This window comes from Betta splendens, chromosome 21 (genome assembly GCF_900634795.4).
Source record: "Betta splendens chromosome 21, fBetSpl5.4, whole genome shotgun sequence".
NCBI lineage: Eukaryota > Metazoa > Chordata > Actinopteri > Anabantiformes > Osphronemidae > Betta > Betta splendens.
The window spans coordinates 7,546,188-7,568,381 of NC_040899.1; the positions used below are offsets into that span (position 1 = coordinate 7,546,188).

At 42.1% G+C, this 22,194-nt stretch overlaps 1 protein-coding gene across 4 annotated transcripts; it reads left to right on the forward strand.

Moving 5' to 3' along the window:
- Positions 1–4,986: 4,986 nt before the first annotated feature.
- On the forward strand, positions 4,987–12,860 carry LOC114847619 (protein starmaker-like). 4 transcript variants are annotated; one of them, XM_055505268.1, is made up of 16 exons: positions 4,987–5,194; positions 5,761–6,057; positions 6,272–6,508; positions 6,589–6,696; positions 7,203–7,241; positions 8,765–8,944; positions 9,046–9,120; positions 9,417–9,521; positions 9,792–9,917; positions 10,056–10,202; positions 10,286–10,339; positions 10,507–10,578; positions 10,833–10,907; positions 10,978–11,163; positions 11,255–11,308; positions 11,470–12,860. In XM_055505268.1, the coding sequence occupies exons 1-16, from the start codon at positions 5,149–5,151 to the stop codon at positions 12,162–12,164; spliced, it is 2,496 nt and encodes an 831-aa protein (XP_055361243.1). In that variant the 5' UTR covers positions 4,987–5,148; the 3' UTR covers positions 12,165–12,860. The 4 variants fall into 4 exon arrangements, with proteins under 4 accessions (XP_055361243.1, XP_055361244.1, XP_055361245.1 ...); XM_055505269.1 differs by having other exon boundaries at positions 10,531–10,578; XM_055505270.1 differs by lacking the exon at positions 10,833–10,907 and having other exon boundaries at positions 11,470–12,859.
- The last annotated feature ends 9,334 nt before the right edge of the window (positions 12,861–22,194 follow it).

The following is a 22,194-nucleotide window of genomic DNA, read 5'->3' on the forward strand; positions in this document are numbered from 1 at the left end:
TATGTTTTATCATAGCAGTATATAATTATTTTAGAAAATACATGGCTTAACATCTGTTTGCTCTAAATTTCCTTTTTATTGGGTGGTGTAATTCATCAGGTTTAATCTATTAAAGGTTTCTATTTGTCATTTTTTTATGGGTTTCTTTCCATCCAGATACAAAACAGTCTTTTTGTGCAGATTTAAATTTCTCAAAATCTGCAGTATTCAGACTCAAATATTCAGATTCAGTTCCATGTATCATGTACTTAGTATTGACTCACATTATGTTGTGTGTTCAGGTGTGAATAATGAGGCACCTCAGAATAAACAGAACAACGCTCCCGGTGAACCTGCTGCTCCCTCTGCTCAGCAACCTGTCAATCTGTCCCACGATGATACTAATATGACATCTACAAGTGATGAACATGATAATAAAAATGATCAAACTGACAAAGTTGAGGGTCAAAGTCAGATGCCACCAGAAGGTGAATTATAAAAATGTTATTATCACTAATATTGTTGAAAATATGCTGCAAGTTAATATTGGTGGTTCTTACTCTGCAGGAAATGTCCAAGAACGTGTTTTAAAATATGAAAATTTTGAAAATATCACAGACAATCAAAAAGGTAAGTTCTGTTTAATCATAGTGATATATAATTATTTTAGAAAATACATGACTTAATTAACATCTGTTTGCTCTACATTTGCTTTTTATTGGGTGGTGTAATTCATCAAGTTGAATCTATTAAAGTTTTCTATTTGTCATTTTTTGTGGGTTCCTTTCCATCCAGATACAAAACAGTCTTTTTGTGCAGATTTAAATTTCTCAAAATCTGCAGTATTCAGACTCAAATATTCAGATTCAGTTCCATGTATCATGTACTTAGTATTGACTCACATTATGTTGTGTGTTCAGGTGTGAATAATGAGGCACCTCAGAATAAACAGAACAACGCTCCCGGTGAACCTGCTGCTCCCTCTGCTCAGCAACCTGTCAGTCTGTCCCACGATAATACTAATATGACATCTACAAGTGATGAAATTGATAATAAAAATGATCAAACTGGCAAAGTTGAGGGTCAAAGTCAAATGCCACCAGAAGGTGAATTACAAAAATATTATTATCACTAATATTGTTGAAAATATGCTGCAAGTTAATATTGGTGGTTCTTACTCTTTGCAGGAAATGTCCAAGACTGTGTTTTACATTTTGAAAATAACCCAGACAATCAAAAAGGTAAGTTCTGTTTAATCATAGCAATATATAATTATTTTAGACAATACATGGCTTAATTAGCATCTGTTTGCTCTACATTTCCTTTTTATTGGGTGGTGTAATTCATCAGGTTTAATCTATTAAAGTTTTCTATTTGTCATTTTTGTGTGTTCCTTTCCATCCAGATACGAAACAGTCTTTTTGTGCAGAGACAAAACAACTAGATTCTTTACATCCTGAGCAGAGAAATGAAGCAGGTGAGGGTTTCCCTGATGATCTGCCATCACGTGTTTAAATCGACAAATTAAATACAAAAACTAAACATTTAAATTTCTCCAATCTGCAGTATTCAAACTCAAATATTCAGATTCAAGTTGTTTCATTTTCTTAATTCTGACTCACATTATGTTGTCTGTTCAGGTTTGAATAATGAGGCACCTCAGAATAAACACAGCAACGCTCCCAGTAAACCTGCTGCTCCCTCTGCTCAGCAACCTGTCAGTGTGTCCCACGATGACACTAATATGACATCTACATGTGATGAACCTGATAATAAAAATATTCCAAATGGCAAAGTTGATGGTCAAAGTCAGATGCCACCAGAAGGTGAATTACAAAATGTTTATTATCACTAATAGTGTTTGAAAGATACTACAAGTTAATATTGGTGGTTCTTATTCGTTGCAGGAAATGTCCAAGAAGTTGTTTCGAATTTTGAAAATATCCCACACAATCAAACAAGTTTTGTTTAATCATAGCAGTATATAATCATTTTAGATAACAAATGTATCAGTTTAAAAATGTTTTCTACATTAATTTTTTTGGGGGGAGTTTAACTCATCAGCATTTACATTTCATTAGTTCTTTTTCCTGTTTCAGATCAACAAAAGCAGCTACATAAAGATGGGGGTGAACAACCTCCTGCAAAGGAAACAGTCAGATATCTGGGCACGCGGTTTCCAGCTGTGGGAACCAAGGATACTACTGAACACAATGAAGGTGCAGGCTCTGATCAGGTGACAGACAAAACTGAAGCGGAAAATGTTGAACTGTCTGAATGTGAGAAAAACAATGATCCAAATAAAAAAAGTCAAATAGGAAAAGCAGTTTCTGATCAAACTGAATCAGACAATAATCAGTCTCAGAGTCCTCCAAACCCAGAAAAACCAGACCAGAGCAGCTCACTACTGGAGTCTCCAGATGCCACACATTCTGACTTAGATCAACAAACACAAGATAAGGTGGAGTGTGATTTACTCAAGTGTGAGGAGCAGTCAGACAACAACACAACTGTCAGCAAGGAAAACAATGGTAAAGAGGAAGGAGACACTGATGACAATGAAGGACAATGCAGTGGAAAAGAAAAGCAGCCAGACAAGGAGAGTGATGATGAAGAAGATACAGAAGAGACGATGTTAGAAGAACAGTCTGCTAAAGAGAGTGAGAGTAAAGACACAGAAGAGATAGGGTTACAACAGTCAGATAAAGAGAGTGATGATGAGGAGACAAGGTTAGAAGAGTCAGATGAAGATGGTGATGATGAAGATACAGAACAGAAGATGTTAGTAGAACAGTCCGCTGAAGAGAGTGAGAGTAAAGACACAGTAGAGATAGGGTTACAACAGTCAGATAAAGAGAGTGATGATGAAGAGACAAGGTTAGAACAGTCAGATGAGGATGGTGATGATGAAGATACAGAACAGAAGAAGTTATTAAAATAACTGCTATACTGTTATAATGATTACAATAAATAATGTTAGAGCTGCATAACATTTATTAAGTACTTGTAACTACTTGTTATAGTTTGTTTCATTACATTTAATGACGATGCATAAATGTGTCAGCTAATGATGCTCTGTTTAATTAAGCTTTATTTAACAGCATTAGTCTGGTAAAGCTCATCTCTACCTGTGTTAAAGACACTACAGTGGAACTAATTTCTGTTCTGGAAAGATACTGAGTTATTAGTATTTTATATACAGTACAGTCATTGGCAACTTTATTTGACAGAACTGCTTTTACTAGATTGTCATTTTTCTATATGGTGGAGGAGAAGTCACGGTGCTGCAGGTTCTAATGTTTCTGGGCACCACGTTTAAAAGGAAGGAGAGGTGATAATAAACCATCCCATAATGTAATGCACTCTAGTATGAATCCTGTGACTGATACTGAGGATTAGTTTGCTTCCTGCTAAACAGCTGCTGTTACTATTCCCTTTAATGACACTACAGCTTCTACTTTTGTGATTGTTCTCTGTTATTTTGCTGTGGGCAGCGTTTTGAAAGGCACAAATGTCACTGTTCAGTAAACAGAAATCTAATGCATGAAGGCACGTTCTTCTTTTTCATCTGTGAAGTAAAGGTTTAATAAAAAAATGTTCATAAGTGTGTGTGTTTAATAATAAGTTGTAATAAATAATTAATTAATTGTTAATGACAAGTCCTCCTTATGAACAAGGATTAGCTTTGGAGAACCACAGGGTTCTGTGCTTGGTCCAGTACTGTCTCCTCTAGGTGATATTATTAGTAGGGACGACCCGTTTGACACGGACACCTCGGCGCCTGTTTTACCTTCGCAGAGTGGTTCGGCACAATGTGTGCCACATGGCGCTGATCAAGTGATTGATGACGTCTGAAGCGTCAAATGCATTGTTTGGTCCAACCAGGGTTCAGAGGTCACCCCTCTGTTTGAACAACTGAGTGCACTATTCTCTATAAAAGAAAAATGAATCCCAAACGACATTTCCCGGACAGTTCTGTTGCCCTGTCAGAATCAGATCAGTTCATTGCTCTTTACTATGACTTCTGGTAAGGAACGTTCTGTGGCTTTGAATCACTTCACCTTGGTTTCTCCTAGTAAGGTAAAACTATATTACAACATTTACTATTGTGTGATGTAAGATGTATGCCTGTTTTTGTTTTTCAAGTGTAAATATATATTATTATTATCATTGTTTATGTATTTGTACGGTCTTAAACCTTACCTTTTGAAGTGGCTTGTGGTAACTGTTGTAATTTGTCATTAAAATAAATAAAATGGAATTGAAATTGAATTGATTCTTTTGATAGTGTTTGATTTCATGTCTATAAATATACTTTCTGAGGAGGCTCAGGTCCTTTAACGTCTGCAGCTCTATGCTGAGGATGTTCTATGAGTCTGTGGTGGCCAGTGTTTTATGCTGTGGTCTGTGGGGCAGCAGCATGAATGTAGCAGACAGTAACAGACTGGACAAACTGATCAGGAGTTGGTTCTGTTCTGGGGGTGGAGCTGGACCCCCTACATGCTGTAGCTGAGAGGAGGATGCTGGTCCAACTCCTCTCTGTCCTAGACAACACCTCCACCCCCTACACAGTGTGCTGGCCATCACAGGCGCCAGTAGGGGGCAGTGTTCATCAGCATTGGTCTTCACTAAGGGGCTGATTTTAAGGTCCTGTGTGAGAAATTAGTTTGTGTGATCTTTACACTGCACTAATATCAGCAAACCAGCAAACAGCAAAATTCAAGCTTTTGGTATTTTTTGCCAAACCAGAACAACTATACAGTATGTTCAAAACAACAACAAATTTTGTCTTTAGCTTAAAACTAGGAACTTTATGTCTAAACATAAGCAAAGCTAAAATGAAAGTAAAAAAAGTATGTGTCCTAGCAATAATTTATTTGAACTACTAAACAGATCTAGAGGTTATCATCATGTCACCGTTAGATAAGGAACAATTAAGGCGGGTCCAACTCAGCAACTCAGGTGAATGAAACAAGCTTTCTCTTTGTGTGTGGTTTGACTTTCACTTCTGCAGTGTACGCCACTAATTTACCTGCTCAACTCATCTGCTTTGCCAGAAATGCTAGAAATACTAGGAATTACATCATTCAATTAGAGGAAGGACATTTGGTTGCTTTAACTTCAGCCCTGGAGTGAAAGTTCAGCCTCAGCTGCACCTGCGAGTCAAAAATGACTCGTCTGTATTTCGTCCTCTGTCTCCTTTGCAGCTGCTCAGGTGAGTCCGTCTGTGGAGCGTGGTTCTGAGTACAACTGTCCATTTAATGGTTGAATGATTTAGAACCTACCACAATAAAGTACGTTTTATATAGTAATGGCATCGTGGAATATTATGACTTTGAAATCGCAATTATTAAATAACTAAAACATGATTCAAATGGAATATTAAGCCTTTTTTACTGCAGCAGCAGTTTGACAGTTTGTTCAGTCTTTGTTGACTTATTCTGATCTAAACCAGTCGTGTCTGTGTCATCGCCTTTAAAAAGAGAGGCTTTATGTTTTACTGCATGTTTAGGTGAAAGTGTCATTGAATGTGTCCTTGATGTATCTGAATGACGGCAGCACAGATAAAGTCTCTAGACGTTCAGTTCAATGCTGCAGACTAAGAGATAATAGAACAGACTGTTAACACTGCAGCTATTTCTATTAAATTCATTATTTAATTTAATTATTTCGTTAGTTTTCTTGCAGAGATGCTGATTTTGCTGCCACAGCCTTCGGCTACTACACTAAACTAAACTAAACTCTTTTATACAATCTGCTTTGTGATGTTTCCCCTTCTAGTTTATGGACAGTCTCCTACATTTGGACTAATGGGACTGAAGGTCAACTTAAAGCCACACTTTAATGGCACTAAACAACTGGACGAAATCCTGTGGAAGTATAATGGTAACAAAGTGGTGGGGTTTGATGGTATAAAGCAGCAGGAGTTCGGTCTGTTTGAAAACCGGGTCTCCCTTGACCGGATTTCTGCAGAACTGAGTATCACAGGCCTCAGATTGGACGACAGTGGAGTATATGAATTAGACGTTTACACAGACAAAGTGTTGAAACGGCAAACATTGAATTTGGTGGTTTTAGGTAAGTTTTATACATTTTATGTGGAGATTTAAAGGTTGTGGACGTTGATGTGGAGGGTTTCTTGAGTTTTTATTATCAACTTTATAGTTTTATTGGTGCCTTTCATATCAGTTGAAGGACTTTGCTCTGCTTTGCTTTTTGGCAAACACAGCAGTTAAGTTACTCTGCCGTCTTTTTATTGCAGTATCATTCATGTATGTTTGTATTAATATAGAAAAGCTTGCCAAACCAAACATAAAATGTGAGACGAGCAACGATGGAGAAGAGGCAACGTTGACCTGCTCGGTGGAGTCCATACAATGTCAGTACTTAATGTATGAGTGGATCTCACATGGCACTGGTCAAAGGCTGACAGTACCACTAAGTGATAAAAGTAAAGAATATACCTGTATAGTGAGAAACCGTCTGAGCAATGCAACAGCCACAGTCACTGCCAAAACCTGCCACCCTGGTAAGTCAGCCACAGTACAGAGTCCTGAATGTAATGGAAGAAGAAGCTGATCTGAGTTTGATGTTTGTGTTTCTGTACAGATGAAGGTGTCTCTGCACTGACCATAAGCCTGATTGTTGCAGTCGTCCTATTAGTAGCAGCCATAGCAGTCGTTGTAGACATCATATGCCGCAAGAGACATAATAAAGGTACAATTACAAAATCCTCTTTAACTGAAAAATGACTTCAAATTAGGGAGCATATAAGCATTGAAGTGACCAGGCTGCAGTCAGCTTGATTTCTCTTAAATAACATTGATTTGGTGTTTGTTTGAAACCAGCTCAAAAAAACAACAAAAGCAAAACAAAGTTCCCTGTAGAAGTTGAGGAAACAGGAAGGAAAGTTCCTCCTGTTTGAGGCCATTCTTGTCAAAAGGTTCAACCTAAAGTTGTTTTGAAAAAAAATTGGATACTTCATCATTATTGTTATCTTTGTAGTGAACGTTCCCCACAGTTGAAAGATATCCGCTTAATAATGTTAATACTTGTGCTTTTGGAAAACACAACACAATGTGACAAAAAAATGGAAACCTCATCATTATTGTTATTTTTGTAGCAAACATTTTAGATTTCAGAAGATTTCAGTTTAATAATGTTAATGCTTATGTTTTTGAAAAATACAACACAATGTTTCTTTCTTCTGGGTGTGGTTTCAGCATGTTTCAAAAAAGATGTGGAAAAAACAGATGACAACGGTACTGTATGAATTCACACACACACACACACACACACACACACACACACACACACACACACACACACACACACACACACACACACACACACACACACACACACACACACACACACACACACACAGGAAGCTTGAGGGTTCTGCACAGTCTGCACTTTTCTGGGCTGAGATGTCGGATGTTATTCCAGGGATCTGTTGTAGCCACTCCTCCAGTTTGGGGGTCACTGCCCCCAGTGCTCCAATCACCACAGGCACCACTGTGGCCTTCACCTTCCAAGCCTTCTCCAGTTCTTCTCTGAGCCCTTGGTATTTCTCTAGTTTCTCATGTTCCTTTTTCCTGATGTTGCCATCGCTTGGCATCACTGTTGTGTGATGCCTCCCTCTCCCATATACCTTTCCAGTACTGTTCAGTTTCCAGCCTTGGTGGGTCTGCTCTGCTGTTATTACCCTGCCATTGAGAGTACACTTTCGCAGGTTGTGTTGCGAACAGCCAGTTTATTCGTCTGGCTTCGTTATCTCTGGTGTATCTCTTTAGGCGGCTGGCCAAGGCTTGTAGCCTTTGCTTGGCAGTTTCGAGGGCTTCAGGTATGGTCATCTGGCTGTACCTCTTGGGCATCGGTCTTCTCATTGCACCTCTCTGGGCCTCTGTCATTTGGCTCACTTCCCTCCGAGCTGCCTTGATTTTTGCCTCCAACCTTCGTTTCCATGGTGGGTATTGTTTCTCATGGCTCCCATGGTTGCTCTTATAGCCAAGCACCTCTAGGATCACTGATGCTGAAGCGTATATCAGCTCATTGGTTTCTGTGATTGTTGTGGTAGGGATCGCTCTCAATGCTGCATTCACATCTTCCATGAGACTTTCTGATGGTACTTCACTTAGCCGTTGTAGTGGGGTTCGGGGTTGCCTGTTCAATCTCGCCATGATCTTATCTTTCAGGTCAGTTGCTGCCTCGCTCAGCGTGTCTGTGCTTATTGGGGCTTCATACCCAATTTCCGGTTGGGGAGATGGTGAAACCTCCCCTCTGACCTGGCGTCCTGGCTCCCCCTTGCCGTAGCATTTGTGTTGTACCTCGTCATCTCAAGTTGTGATAGCAATTGCCGTTTATAGATGTTGGAACACTGAGCTACTAGTTGCTTCGCCGTCAGCCTTGAATGTGGCTTTCTCCGTTCCCGTTCGCCGCACATTCTTTGCATGTAACCCCTCTGATTCCACGGGATTCGAACCGTGGACCCCTGTATGCAAGTCCTGCATATATATATATATATACTGTATACCCACGTGGGGTGAGAAGGGAGTTTTTTTATATATATATAACTTAAAGATGATTTGCTTAAGAAAACTGTTGTGGAGATAACCAAAAGCACCAAATTGTTATGCTCTTTATTAGCTTCTTTTTAACAGAGCTGTAAAAAACCTAGAACCCAGTTGGTCCATGTCACTGATTTGTCTGAACGGAGTTCTTTTAACTCAAAGGTCAGTTTGGCCAATATTTAAATTTATTTTTTAATTTCTGTCCATTTCAGGTTTGAAAAATGAGACAAAACACAATGAGGAAAGAACAAGTCTTATTCACAGAACACTAACTGTTCCCTCTGATCAGCGACTTGGTGGTGAGCTCCTGTACAACAATAACACAACTAGTGACCTAGAGAGAAGTGACACACGAAACACAGAGCTGTGCAAACATGAGATTCTAGTAAGAGGTTAGACCACAAAATGTTACAATCATTAGCTGTGTGTACATGTAGTTTTAGGGGTTTCATGTTTTAAGCTACAAATGCTTTTTACCATTTACTATTTTCAGGGTCTGTGAGAAAACAGGTTCAAGAGTTTGAAAAGAAATCTCATATAAGAAATCTATTCCATGGCACTGCAACAGGTAATGATTTCTCTTACTATTATTATTTATCTGTTATATTTTAAAAACATTTTTATTATGTGAAATTATTTGTGACAATAAATATGCTTATTTTGTTTTGCTTTTTAAAAAAGTTTATTTAACAGTCACATAAACAGAGTGATTAGGGATCAGCTACTTACCGAAATTTATTATGTTACAGTATATTTATTTATTATTAAATATAAAATATATTTAATTTAATTTAATTAGCTTGTTAAATGTACTAAACATTTGTAAGAAAATCAATGACAGTTAAAAAAAGTTTACTCCTTTAGATTCACCTAGAAAGTCGTCTTGTGAAAGTTCAAACAGCAGCAACAAAGGTGAAGCAGATGCAGAACAACTGGATACTTCACATTCTGACCAGGAAGCTGAACCTGGTGGGGAGTTCACTGATGATCTGCCATCAGATACAAATAAATAAATTAATGAATAAAATAAAAATCCATACATTTAAACTTCTGCAGACTCAAATATTCAAATTCAAGTACCATGTTTAATTTTCTTAATTCTGACTCGCATTATGTTGATTTTAGATTAAAAAATACTCAAATAACACCTGTTTTTCCATTTTCATTGGGTGGTGTAATTCATCAGGATTAATCCATTAAGGTTTTGTATTTCTGTCATCTTTATGTACTTTTTTTCAGTTAAAAAACAACCTTCTTGTGAGGGTCCAGACGATGTTCCCAGCAACGAGAAGAGTGATGCAGATGCAGAACATCAGGATCCTTCACATTCTGACCAGGAAGTTGAGCCAGGTGGGGATTTCACTGGTGAGCTGCTCAACAAACTATCAAATGAAAGTCTAAACATTTAATCTTCAAATCTGCAGTAATCAGTCTCAAATATTCAGATTCAGATACCATGTTTCATTTTCTTAATTCTGACTCACATTATTTTGTGTGCTTCAGCTTTGAATGCAGAGGCACCTGCTGCTCCCTCTGCTCAGCAACCTGTCAGTCCGTCCCACAATGATACTAATAAGACATCTACATGTGATGATAATAAAAATAATCAAACTGGCAAAGTTGAAGGCCAAAGTCAGATGCCATCAGAAGGTTAGATTACAAAAATGTTATTATCACTAATATTGTTAAAAAGTATGCTGCAAGTTAATATTGGTGGTTCTTACTCTTTGCAGGAAATGTCCAAGAACTTGTTTCAAATTTTGTAAACAACCCAGACAATCAAACAGGTAAGTTATGTTTAATCATAGCAGTATATATTTATTTTGGACAATACATGGCTTAATTAACATCTGTTTGCTCTACATTTCCTTTTTATTGGGTGGTGTTATTAATCAGGTTTAATCTATTAAAGTTTTTTTATTTGTCATTTTTGCGTGTGTTCCTTTCCATCCAGATACGAAACAGTCTTTTTGTGCAGAGACAAAACAACTAGATCCTTTACATCCTGAGCAGAGAAATGAAGCAGGTGAGGATTTTACTGGTTATCTACCATCATATGTTTAAATCGAACAAATTAAATAAGAAATCTAAACATTTAAATTTCTCAAATCTGCAGTATTCAGACTTAAATATTCAGATTCAAGTTGTCAGGTTTGAATAGTGAGGCACCTCAGAATAAACACATCAACCCTGCTGCTCCCTCTGCTCAGCAACCTGTCAGTCTGTCCCACGATGATACTAATATCAGGTTAGATTACAAAAATGTTATTATCTTTTTAGGGTCTGTGAGACAAAAGGTTCAAGAGTTTAAAAAAAATCCTCATATTAGGAATCTGTTTCTAGGCACAGCAACAGGTAATGGTTTGTCATTCTAGTTCCCTGTTTAATTTTCTTAGTATTGACTTGCATTATGTTGTGTGTTCAGGTTTGAATAATGAGGCACCTCAGAATAAACACATCAACCCCCTCAGTGAACCTGCTGCTCCAACTGCTCAGCAACCTGTCAATCTGTCCCACGATGATACTAATATGACATCTACATGTGATGAACCTTATAATAAAAATGATCAAACTGGAAAAGAAGATGGTCAAAGTCAGATGCCACCAGAAGGTGGATTACAAAAATTGTTTATCATCACTAATACTGTTTGAAAGATGCTACAAGTTCAAATATTAATATTGGTGGTTCTTACTCTTTGCAGGAATTGTCCACAAACGTGTTTTAGAATTTGAATATATCCCAGACAATCAAACAGGTAGGTTCTGTTTAATCATAGCAGTATATAATCATTTAAATTTAAATTTTAATATTTAAATTAAAAAATGTATTAGTTTACAAATGTTTTCTACATTCAATTTTTTGGGGGAGTTTAACTCATCGGAGTTTGCATTTCATAAGTTCTCTTTCCTGTTTCAGATCAACAAAAGCAGCTCCATAAAGATGGGGGTGAAGAACCTCCTGCAAAGGAAACAGTCAGATATCTGGGCACGCGGTTTCCAGCTGTGGGAACCAAGGATACTACTGAACACAATGAAGGTGCAGACTCTGATCAGGTGACAGACGAAACTAAAGCGGAAAATGTTGAACTGTCTGAATGTGAGAAAAACAACGATCCAAATAAAAAAAGTCAAATAAGAAAAGCAGTTTCTGATCAAACTGAATCAGACAATAATCAGTCTCAGAGACCTCCAAACCCAGAAAAACCAGACCAGAGCAACTCACTACAGGAGTCTCCAGATGCCACACATTCTGACTTAGATCAACAAACACAAGATAAGGTGGAGTGTGATTCACCCAAGTGTGAGGAGCAGTCAGACAACAACACAACTGTCAGCAAGGAAAACAATGGTAAAGAGGAAGGAGACACTGATGACAATGAAGGCCAATGCAGTGGAAAAGAAAAGCAGCCAGACAAGGAGAGTGATGATGAAGAAGATACAGAAGAGACGATGTTAGAAGAACAGTCTGCTAAAGAGAGTGAGAGTAAAGACACAGAAGAGATAGGGTTACAACAGTCAGATAAAGAGAGTGATGATGAGGAGACAAGGTTAGAAGAGTCAGATGAAGATGGTAATGATGAAGATACAGAACAGAAGATGTTAGTAAAATAAGTGTTATACCGTTATAATAATGATAACAATAAATAATGTTAGCGCAGCATAACATTTAACATTTATAGTTTGTTTCATTACATTTAATGATGATGCATAAATGTGTCAGCTAATGATGCTTTGTTTAATTAAGCTTTATTTAACAGCACTCGTCTGGTAAAGCTCATCTTCTCTACCTGTATTAAAGACACTACAGTGGAACTAACTTCTGTCCTGGAAAGATACTGAGTTATTAGTATATTATATACAGTCATTGACAACTTCATTAGACAGAACTGCTTTTACCAGGTTGCCAGTTTTACAGAAATCACAGTGGTTGCAGGTTCTAATGTTTCTGGGCCCCACATTTAAAATGAAGGAAGGGTGATAATAGACCATCCCATAATTTAATGCACTCCAGGACAACTGTGATCTTTGTAGTAAACATGTGGATATAAACATGTAGTCAAACCACCTGTCTAACTTCCTGTAGAGGTGTCTTACTAAAACGGTCAGGGAGGGTAAAACATTTATCAGAACCTGTTTTATGCACTTATAATAAGAATTTCATTCCTGCTAACCAGCTGCTGTAACTATTCACTTTAATCACACTACAGCTTCTACTTTTGTGTTTGTTTTCTGTTATTTTGCTGTGGACAGCGTTTTAAAAGGCACTAATGTCACTGTAAACAAAGCGCTAAAGGCATCAATAATAAGCTAAAATAAATAATTTAATAATGATGATTTAATAAACTTATTGTTTTGTCTGTGTTTGGCTTCATGTCTATAAGCTTCATATCTAACAAAAGGCCTTTTATGAACAACTGTAATAACGTGTTTGTGCCAATAGGGGGCAGTGTTTATCAGCGAAATGTGCCGACTTTAGGCTGCTATGGGAGAAATTAGTTTGTGTTTAAGATCTTCACACTGAAATAGTAGAAGGACATTTATTGTGAAGTGCAAAGGTGAAATGTGGCTTTTCCACCAACCCATTGCAGATCAAGGTCATCAAAGGTCAAAAACCACTGCACACACCTACATGTGTAGGAATGTGTGCAGCTCAGCTGAAATCTAGGACTGTTTAGACAAACCCTTGTTACAGTTCAAAGGAGCCAAACAGCTGGGTCACGGTCTGTGTTAGTAGATGAGCGCCTCAGCGTAGGTGTACGATGGACGGCAGCGCATCATCCACGGTGGATCCACTCAGATATGAGCAGCAGGTTCTGCTGGCTGACAGGCCCGGCGTAGGGTTCTGGAGGCACCGGTCGGGCCGTGGCAGAAAGTCATGCGTGATTAGTTTAACCTCGGTGTCACAGAGAAGCCTGTGATCTGCTACCACCTGACCTGTGGGTTCAGGGCACAAACACAAAATGAACACTATCACATTTCTGCGGTGGCAACAAATACCAGGGGGATATGAGAGTATTGAATTATTGGTTGGGACCGGAGCTCTGCCTCTTCACGTGAGGGTCACAATGTGGTTTCACTGAGACCTGTTGATTTGTTGACGGCAGCGGAGAAGGTCACTTCCTGACCCGGAGTCAGTGGATCAGCGCCGCGCCTCCATATTAAATACATGACAACGGCATGTCAGGCCGTGGACTCGACCTTCAACGTGAGAGGGGCTGTTTCTCCTTCCACATCACATCACATTACAACCTTCTGCGTAGACTTTTAAGCCTGCTTTCCACAGGCGGGAGGGGAAAACAAGCGCGGGCCGCCCTCCAGAAGTGCCTTTTATGGAGGCTTGATTAGCATGCTGGCTTGTTTAAATTGCCTCCTGGAGGGCCGACGTGAAATCGAACAATATCCTCTGGCTTTAGAGGCCAGCCCCATAGCTTCTCATTTATTTTTATGCAGAGTTAGGACAGAGCTTTGGCAGCGCTCCACTGAGGAAACGGAGCCCTGGGAGGCCAGGTCTAGGTAGGTCAGGACAAATCAATTAATATCAACTCAATAAAAGTCCTTGGCCCTTTTTGAGCCATCATTACTCTGACAGTGCGACTCGAGCAGCCACCGTGATTATACAGGTAGATTAAGTGTGGCTGCAGCATTGTAATGAAACAAAAACCCTTTCCCGTCTCTACTAATACTTAGAGGAAGGCCTGATGTGTCTCTGGCTTCTGCTTTTACTGTATGACGAGGAACAGCACTTTGTTTTTCAGTTATTATAAATAAAGTTTCCCTCGTAGGTCATGATGTTTATGACCGTATACTTTGGTCCAACTCAACCTCTGTGCTCTTACTTTTCTGCGAACACTTGGTCATCACGCAAAAATCACGTCTGCCCAAAGCAGATTATGACAACCATGGCATCACTGGAAACACATTTAATATACTGGCTGTGTACCGATAAATGCTACAAATGGGACAGATAAAGGAAGTGTGGGCTGGAAGACTCGACGTAGTTGGACTGTTTTCTCACAAGTCTGAGAAGCTCATCTGGACCTGTGGGGTTGAAGTGTAGTAATGCGCCTGCAGCCTTTCTTGGCCATATTCCTTCTGTGATACGTCAGTAGTAAAGTCAATTAGTAAATATTTTCCTTTCATTGGCCAGAAAAACATCGGCGTATTTACATTTTCTGTTGCGGCTTCTCTTTTCTTCTTCTGCTGTTGCAGTGGAAAACTTCTTTTTTTAATGCCTGACCTAACTTGTGTATTTTATCTAAACATTGTGTAACATACGGCTGCGTGAAACCGAGCCAAACACAACCCAGCGTAACACAGGCACGACCCTTTTCATCAGGCAGTGGAAAACATTACTGTGACGTTACTATAATAGTGGATGTTGTTTTTAGCCGGCTAATGGTTCTACGGAGGGTCTGCGGCCTCCACAATCACCGGACGGGTTGCCAGATCTGATACAGCCATTCAAGTCACTGACAGGATGAACTGTAATAACATTCTATTAATAACGTATCATGTAGCACATTATTAGTTTAAAGTGCATTTTGCGGGGTTTTGACACTGTCAAAGTATACATTTAAATAACTCTGCTGCTACTTTGTGGTTTGTGCTAATTTGAATATGAGAGTTAATACTATCGTTTCCAAATCTGTAGGATGAGATCTATTCTCAATAAAAGCCTGTTAGCGTGCCAAGGCTGTTGCTTTAGTCCTTAGTTATCAAGGAAAGCCATTTCGCATCACAATGATCATGCGAAGCACATATATCTCTGGAGGCAGAATAAAACTGATGGATAACACATTTGCGCTTCAACTATTCCCTAGCAACAAGCGAAGTCATCATCTGGTTTCACACGTTTTCCCCGCAACCAGCACCACATGACGCTATTTGTCAAAGATAAGCTTCTCACAAGTTGCTGAACACTCTTGATTTTGCGCGAGCAGAGCTGTCACGCGAGCTTAACTTTTCACTTCGTCACACTTTTGCGCCACTCTGTAACTGTTTGCCGCTAAAAGAGCGCGTTGGTGTGTTTTTCAGCGCCGCGGACACGGGGAATCACTTTGCTTTTTGTTGTCTGTTGTCACGTGCATTTCTGTAAATACTTGAAGGAATAAAAAAAAAAAAAAAAAAAACGTGGAGCCGCTCGGCTGCGAGCGTTGTCGCCGCTTTATTTGAACAAGCTGCCTGTCGTCGTGCCACGCTGACGTATCAGAGCGGCTGCACTCGCGGAACCCGACGAATTCTCTTGCGACACAATGAGAAACACTCCTCCGCCTCGCGCTGTCAGATGGGGAGATTAAAGCCGATCCAAACGAAATTCCCTCTCCTCCGCTCCGAGTTGGTCGATGGCGAGACCACCAGAGGGGAACGGCTCGCTCAGCGATGTCATCAGATCGCATTGTCATTGATCTCTCCTGCTGCTCTGCCTGCGCCTTCCTTAATCAGCCTTAACCTTTGCTTTGGCTAACATGTCTTTCATCTGTGCGATATGAAACTGCGATGACTCCGGCGGAATAACAAACACAATACAGTGTATTTGAATGGATTGCATTCCCTGACCTTGGATCCAATAGGTACAGTAACAACCTGTGCTCAGAGGAGAGAGAGAGAGAGAAGGAAACGTGTCAGGACACGAGTCTGCCTGCATTTTGATGGCCGCTTCATCCTTCTCACCCAAAAAAACACCTTTAAATACATTCGGAGATATATTCGAAAGCCTTTAAGCCCGACTGCCACTTTAAGGATTTAACTTCTCAATCAGGAAAAGGCAGCGCAGCGTGTAGAAAACGAAGCTCTGACATGCAGCTGCCCACTCAGGTTAACCGAGTCGTGACTTGAATTAGCTAAGTGAGTCCAAAAATATTATTGAATCAGCCCAAAAGACCGTAATTCCATTTCTGAATTGTTAAACAAGGGGGTGTTTTCAAAGGGATACGCTCTCGGCTGAACTACGCTACACGTCCTAATGACATTAAGTTGTCGGAGTGAATTCAGCTCTCTGCTGCAAAACGCCAAATGATTCGAAAAGCAAATCCAGAAACTTGGGAACAATTGTGTCTATTTAGGATTTTTGTAAAACTAACACGTTACGGAACCAGCACGCGGCCCCCTTGTTGGCCTTTGTTGTGGTCAGTGTTTCCACATGCTCCCCATATGTCTGGCAGCTCCACTGACCCCTCTGACTTCAACATGTCGGCCTGGACGGGCTCCACGCTCGGCCGGCGACCTGCTGTTGCTCCGTATCAGAACCCCGTTCCATGACAGTATAAATGCACGGAGGAGAAAAGCTCCCGCTGCTTGAGTCACTGGACGTGGAAACAAGCCTCCTCTCCCGTTCGCCCATATGTCTCTAAGGCAGGTATTCATCAGATTGGGCCAATCATTACTCAAAATAGCCCTGGCGCGCGGCGTTTCCGCGTCCGTGTTGCGTCTCTGTGCACATTCCTGCCTCCGTGCGCTCCGCGGAGCCTCCCTCCACCCGAGGTGGGCCTCCCTCAGCCAGATGGATGGTCTCCGCCAGTGTCAGGGGGGTGACAGCTGGTTGGCCCGACCCCTCCTGGCCGCGGATCTGGATCCTGTCCTCCGGCGGCTCCTGATGGGTGACACGTCGGCAGCTCTCCCGCCCGTGGACTCGCATCATGGAAACTCCTGCTTTTGCAGGGAAATCGATGACGTCTCGCAGCATGTTTTAATGAAATGTAAATTACGTGAGCCACACCCCGGTGAGACGACGCCTGGACTCGTAAGTGCTCTGGAGGAAGCAGCCACCCTGCCGCCCTAATTGAATAATTAGGCCTTTTAGAGTCTCTAATGCAGATTTTACAGGGGAAAAGAGTGATAGCTGCTGTGTTAGACAGAGTGGGCTTCACAGCACCCGGCTCTCCATCCTGGCTCCCCTCTCTCCTCCCTCCTAGTCGTACATGGGCTCAACATTAAAAACGACCGGAGGCCTAAGCTCCAGCGACCTGGGGAGCAGCGCTGGAACCGGAGAGCGTGCACGGGCACTCTGAAATGCGTGCGAGCCATTATTTCCAGCTACCATGCGGCAGACCTGGGCAGGACAGAGGCGAGGCGCTGCGAAAGCGAGCCTGTTGGGCTCTGTGTTAATGAGACAGCTCTGCAGGGATGAGAAGAACACACACAGAGCAGCTCAGGAGACGTCTGCCGGCCTCCCAAAGGTAATTCCCTTAAATGAAAAGCAGACTGCATGCTAGTCATTGTTGCATCAAGGGGGTGAGGATGAATAGTGACGGGGTTGTATTTCAACACACCTCCCCATGCTCTTATTACAGCGCTGAGATGAGTGGAGGCAGGGTACCGTGTTCAGACACTCCCTGCCGATGCTCTTTCTTACCCAATTATCCCCGACTAGAATGACTTGTGCAATGCTGGCTGTGTCACGCAGCTTTGGAATGGATGCTTTATCCTATCAAGGCCTTTTCATTTTTCAGATTAAGAGTCCCTCTCGCTTCCAAGCAAGGACGCCAGCGGGGCTGAAATACTCCACATCTGGGAGACATTAAGGGCAACATGGAAGAGGCTCATTTAAGGCTCTTGTTAGCTCACCTGGCACTTTAAGGAGGACCATTAATATTGATCTACTTAAAATTTGAACAAGCTCAGTTCACATGTCTGTTCGGTGAAGGAGACACAGGACCTCAGTGTGCATCAGTCCAGCCTTCGCTATCAAACTGGCCGAGGGCTGTGATTGGAAGCGAATCGCCTCTCCAGATGTTCTCCCTTGTATTTCATTGAATCCAACACCTCTGTAGGGCGACTGTCCAGCCGTAAATCACCGGCTGCGTGCCGCATAAGGAGAATGAGGGGATGTGGCTCCGCGCATTAGTCACATGCTCGATTCATGAGCTCACTGCAAATATCTTCGGGACGCAAGCGAAACAATTAGCTGTTACCTTAACCCCGAGGCCACAAAGTCTCCTAAAGGGGTTTGGTATCCCCTTTATGTGCTCCGAAGCCCCAGCCCCAGGCCCCGGGGACAGCAGAGCTTTATAAGAATTACTGGGTTTTATGTGGTTTTCTTGGATGACAGTCCACCACAAGTCACTGTGCAGCGTTAGCATCAGTTCACGGCTTTATTGCGGTTCCGTAGCAGAGCTTCGGTTCCAGCCGCCGCAGATCAGTCAGGTCGAACAGGTGTCCGCGAAGCGCTCGGCTCTCATCCGTCTAATGTAAATGTACTGTGCAACCAAGACGGTGATTAATCTCCGCAAAGCACCGGGCGACGCTCAGCTTCCAAGCCCTGAGTCAGAGCTGCGTCTGTATCAGTATTCAGCATGTGAGCCAAACATTTAAACAGAAACACAGTGTGCTATCATAGACCCTCCTTAACCAGCCCGTATTAACCATCCATTCAGTTTTTATTGGACAAACTGTGTTTTTTTTCTGAGTTATTATGAAGCCTAATATAGAACAAATCACACACAGTGAAGATGCTAATATTTCACTCGGTGTCTTTTCTCGAAATGCCTCCTGGTTCCTGAGGCCTTTGGGAAATCATGTCATTTTAAATCTGTCTCCTTCCTGAGAGGATGTCGCCGCCTTCCCGTTTTTTTTAAATGAATGGCCTCAAGTGAGTCTGAAGTTTTTTAATGCGCTATCCATCTGCTTTCTGGCTCGCGGAGCGGAAATGAGCAGATCCGCGATCCGTACCTGCGCTGGCGAAGCGATCACGCGTGGCAACGGGGATGATCGATCTGGTGCGAGGGCTCAACTTTCCAGGGGGTTCAGTTTGGCTTGGACGCCCTGAAAAGAGGCCAGAAAGCTCCTCGCGTGTTCTATCTGCAGCGCTCCAACAGCATGAATCATCGCGTGTTAAACGACGAATGCAAAACTTTATGATCCGTTGCTCGCACGCTGTTACACATTTCCCACATATTTCCCCACACGACGATGTGTGAATTAGAACTGATGGGGATTTAAACTCGTGTCATTAATGTGAATATTTTCTCAGCCCACGTTTGACCTCTGCGTGGAAGCGACATGTGGATCAGATTGTTGGATCTGGGAGCACAACGCATTATTCTCCTTCCTTGACCTTTTCACTCTTGCATACGATCAATTTTAATTAAAGGCCTGCTTTGGCTGCTTAAGGTTTTGATATATTATACGGTACCATCTCCGTCCCAAACGTTGTTACTATAACAACCTTTTGCAGGTTTTAATTCGGGGATGTTTACGCATCAGTGGGCACCTGCTTACTGAAGCTAAGCATGCGCTAACTAAGAGCTGATGCAACCGGCTCCAGGTCGCCACGGTGACGACCTGCAGCCTCCTGGGAGTCGCCTCCACCGAGCCGACAACAAAGAGCCCGAGCGACTGTACTGACAGTCAGAGGATCCTCCTGTTATTTATTCCATACAAACGACTTGCATGTGTGCGGCGCTGCCTCGCCCTCAAGGTTAAAGCTGTCATCTGAGCCCGCGGAGGGCTGTGAATGGACGTTTGGCAGCGGCGCGGCCCGTTCACGCCTCGCAGCGAAGTCCAGACACGGGGAGAAATGGGTTCCAGAGACATCCGAGTTCTCGGCCTGTTCGCGATCACACCCTTAGATTCGGATTAAAGTCACGTCACGAGTAACTGGACGGGGCACGTTCACGTGGCTCGCAGTCACAGCCAGCGTCACCTGCCCGCGCCGAGCTGTCGGCCGCGTCGGGAGTCGGGTCAGCCGACGACCCGCGTTGTTTTCATATCAAAGGAGCGCTCCTGGTTTTGGGTTCACTGTACAACGGCGGCGTGCGGCGAAGCGTCCGACTGATAAATGAGGAAGCTAATCTGAGGAAGTGGTCCTGTGGAGCTGCAAGGCGGCTGGAGCTGGAGGTGCGGATGTGTAGCCACCGGGAGTTGGAGGGGGGTCCGGACGTGTCAGGATGCCCCGCGGTTGGTGCAGACACAGGACGGGCTGATATTACACAGGCTGAACCTCCGTCCACATTCATCACCAGCCCAGTAAACGTCGGCGCTTCACAAGCAGGAGTTTCACAGTCCTGGCTCTTCTTCAGTGCATTCAAATCTTAAAATGGCCGGTGCATTAATTGACAGGTAGCAAAGTTAATAACATGAACAATAGCCCAGACTCCAAGTCACCAACAGCAAATCTACTTTTATTTCTCTTCCGATTTGCCCTCCAGGAATTTTTTAAATATTATTTCAGGTCACTGGCACAGTTTGTTAGTGAGTTTCTGATATTTAATAAAATACGTTTATTGCGAAAGTCATTGAGGGGAGCGAATGAAGGCAAAGCCCTCTTAAAGTCTGGGTGGCTCCACTGGGACCAGTATATCCACGTGTTCCTTTCCCTGACATTCTCCTGTGCCTTTTAACAAGCTCGCAGAGACGCGTAAACCCGGCTTGTCTGCTCCGAGAACACGGCTGAGGTAACCGTTCATAATAACTCCCCCAAATCCAAATCAGACCGGAGGAAGAATCAATCGAAAGTATCCATCACGTCATGTGCAGCGGCTTCAGACAGTTTCAGACTGTGTGGGTTTGTCAAAGCAACACACACGTTATTGAATGAACCACTAACCAGCCACTAAAATGCCTAATTCATATTCTGCTCTATCAAGTCTCACTAAATCCCCCTTGTTGTTTTTTTTACTTGATTCTTGTTTTGAAGTCGTTTCCTCGTCGTAACATAATTCATAAATGTTGTCCTGACTGGCATGTGGTGATTAAGACGAACTCTTTGATGGCTGGCTTTTGTTTTGAAATACGGATCCATTATAAATGAACTCCTGACAAACAAGCATGTGCTTGGATTCCGCCGAACGTCTTCAGAGGCTCGCGGAGAGAAAAGCAAATCCTGTGCATGTCATGTGCTCTGTCCACATCCATCAGCTTGAAAGGACTTCTTCAGAACGGCTGGACAAAACATACAGATCCCCGGATTTGACGTGGAATTATGGGAACCTCATCTGGGGCATAAATCCACCCGGTCATAAGCCTGTGGTAAGTTGTAAACAGTCTGCCGCTCATGTGACGGCTCTCATCTCCTACAGTATGTTTCTGCTTGTCCCGTGTAACTCTGAACACTTTTCTTCCCCTGATGCTGAAATGCTAAAATGCTGAAATGCTAAAATGCTGAAATGCTGAAATGCCGTCGGCTGCTTGGAGCTGACGGCACCGCTCACACCTCTGGTACAAATAAGTACTTTAGAAAGGCGACCTCCAGCTGTTTGTGTGTATTATTATCTCAACCCGACAGAGCAGAACCTTGGTCCAGTACATGACGGCAGCCATCAAAAGGCCCAATGACGAGAGCTAATGCTAAAACGATTTAAACGAAGCAAAGCAAAGTGATGGAAAGGAAAGACAAACCTTGAATATTAATACTGTGGAGTTCAGTTCAGCCAAGGAGCAGGATCTGAGCTTTATAACTCGTTTTATAAATTCGCTGCCTTCTTTAAAACCAAACTGCATCACGCTCAGTGTCCAGACGTCTTGGCTTCGTTAAACGCAGCCAGCGGCTCCCAGTGAGACAGCGGAGCTGGACTCAACTCTCCTGTCTCCTTAGAATAACTCTGCACCAAGGGACAAACACCCTTTATATAAGCTTGTGCTAGAATAAATGATTTCTTTACAAAAGCTGATGTGCGCCTGACTTTTATTGTGTTATCTGAAGTTT